We start from the raw sequence: 2,214 nt of genomic DNA, 5'->3' as shown, positions 1-2,214 counted from the left end.
CTCCGCGACACTGCAACACACACACACTTGGTATAGTTCTTTTCAAATATCTTTGCAGCTCGGAATATCGAACAAAATGACCTTGAACATATTTGCAGGGATAAGAAGGTAATTTTAAAGTATTACCTATTAGTAATACTATTACTGGCTCTGTCGGCGTCATCTCCCCGTGCGTCAGCTCTCCGGCCGGCGCCCTCTAGCGGCAGCAGCAGGTACACCATTCTGTTCGCGTAATGTATAGCTTGACTGTACAACGTCGATTCTTCACTTGCTATTAATTCACGTTGTTTCTCTGAAATAAATCATCAAATATTAAATACAACGAATTAAAAAAAATCTTACTAATATTATAAATACGAATGTTTACATGGATGGTTGTTTAAAAGTATCTGCAGAACAGCTCAACGAATAACTATGAAATTTGGCATACATATAGAACATAGTCTGATAGAACACATAGGCTACTAATCATGTTTTTTTTTAGTTTCGTGCGGACATACTCGCGGGTGACCGCTAGTATTATTATACGAGAATCCTACACTTTTTCAAGATAAAAAATTGGCCTATGCATTCGTCTAGATACGTTTAATTTCTATGATAAATTTCGTACAAATTCATTCAATAGTTTTGAAGTTCTCTGGTAACAAACACATCCATACTATAGTATGTACAATATGATTATTACCTGGTGGTAACGTGGGCCACAATCTCATCTGTTCTGCAGCTATCTCTAACGCACTTGGTTCTTGTGCTTTTAACAATGATATGTATTCTTCATCTTCCCTGAAAAAAAAACATTTACAAATATAAGATTATTTTATATGTTTTACATCGTGATGCTGCACATATCTGAGAAGAAATTTAAAGATATGTATGAAGTCAACCAACCCGCACTTGGCCAGCGTGGTTGACTATGGCCTAATCAACCTTAACTTAGGGTAGGCTCCGAGCCCCTCGGTGGGGACGTATACTGAGCTGATGATGAATGTTTTATGTGATTTTACGTTATATAATTTTTGTAACTTTACCTTGGACTCGGTACCCTTTGATGATGTGTAGGACTCGGTAGGTAGAGGGCTTTTATGTCTCTTTGTACATCCTGATAGAAAGCCGCCTCCCAAAACTGCTGACTGGTCCAAACTTGATGTTCCTAAAATTAAAAAAAATCATAGTTCATACATCTATAGCACTCGCCCGCGACTCCGTCTGGCATTAAAGCTTAACTAGTAGCCTATGTTTTTCCAGGCTATGTTCTATCTCTAATCCCACAGCGAGATCTATGCAGCCGTTCTGGAGATATCATCTAACAAACATCCATCCATACATCTAAACAATTGCATTTATAATATTATTATAGTAAAATTTAAAACACTGTCACACATTTTAAAGTTGCGTTCTACACTGTAAAAAAAACAAAATAATATAAAGGCTAAGTTTATAATAGTTATAAAAGAAACACTTATAACTAAACGGGTTTATTACATTTGTTTAATTGTCATGTTATTGTAGTCGTGTTGCATATCATGTTATCGTGGTGGCATTGCTCACCTGTATACACATGTAGGCGTACTGTATGACGCCGGTACACAACTTGCGGCAGTACGCTGTGGCGAGCGGCAACATGGCCGCCGCTATTGAATGCTCGTCCAGCGCGGTCGCAGACTGCAGCGCGCAATTCATTAGCCTGCAGACAAAAAACAACTTTATGCTATAGCGATAAGATTCATTTTTCAATTAAATTAAGGAGAACAGATGAAATAATATTTTTTTTCACTACGTATAGCCTAATATCATTATTTAAATATTAAACTGATATATAAACACGGCTAAACACTGAAGTATATTCGTCCGGTGGCGGCACCGACTAGTTTCGAGCCCATCGGGGGCTCTTCATCAGGATGAGTGGTACTGGTATTATTTCGCGGACGCGGCCCTCAGCTCACTGAGCGAATATACGTGAGTGTTTAGCCGTGTTTATATATCATTTTAGTATAATGTCTCACGAAAGTTTGAATAATTTGATTATTTAAATATACCTACTTTTAGACATTTATTAGTTAGAATCCTTTGACGCGAATGGCGCGCTTTCATTACAAAGTCAAGTGTCAGAATAATTAGTGAAGGGACATAAACGTCGACATTTAAGTAAGGCTAGTGTTGCCAGTACACCGGCACTGTCGGATATTCTTCCTAACACTACTTACGTTCTATTTA

General features: G+C 37.8%; 1 protein-coding gene across 1 annotated transcript; it reads right to left on the bottom strand.

Annotated features, from left to right (window-relative positions):
• Positions 1-104: 104 nt before the first annotated feature.
• Positions 105-1,681, bottom strand: LOC106122975 (myotubularin-related protein 5-like). Its single transcript, XM_013319120.1, has 4 exons — positions 1,549-1,681; positions 1,029-1,150; positions 686-783; positions 105-292 (listed from the first exon to the last, which is right to left on the bottom strand). The coding sequence occupies exons 1-4, from the start codon at positions 1,678-1,680 to the stop codon at positions 123-125; spliced, it is 522 nt and encodes a 173-aa protein (XP_013174574.1). The 5' UTR covers position 1,681; the 3' UTR covers positions 105-122.
• Between the last annotated feature and the right edge of the window lie 533 nt (positions 1,682-2,214).

This window comes from Papilio xuthus, unplaced genomic scaffold (genome assembly GCF_000836235.2).
Source record: "Papilio xuthus unplaced genomic scaffold, Pxut_1.1 DF826633.1, whole genome shotgun sequence".
NCBI classification, from domain to species: domain Eukaryota; kingdom Metazoa; phylum Arthropoda; class Insecta; order Lepidoptera; family Papilionidae; genus Papilio; species Papilio xuthus.
The sequence above is the reverse complement of the archived record's forward strand: the minus strand, read 5'-3'. Positions and strand labels throughout refer to the sequence as shown.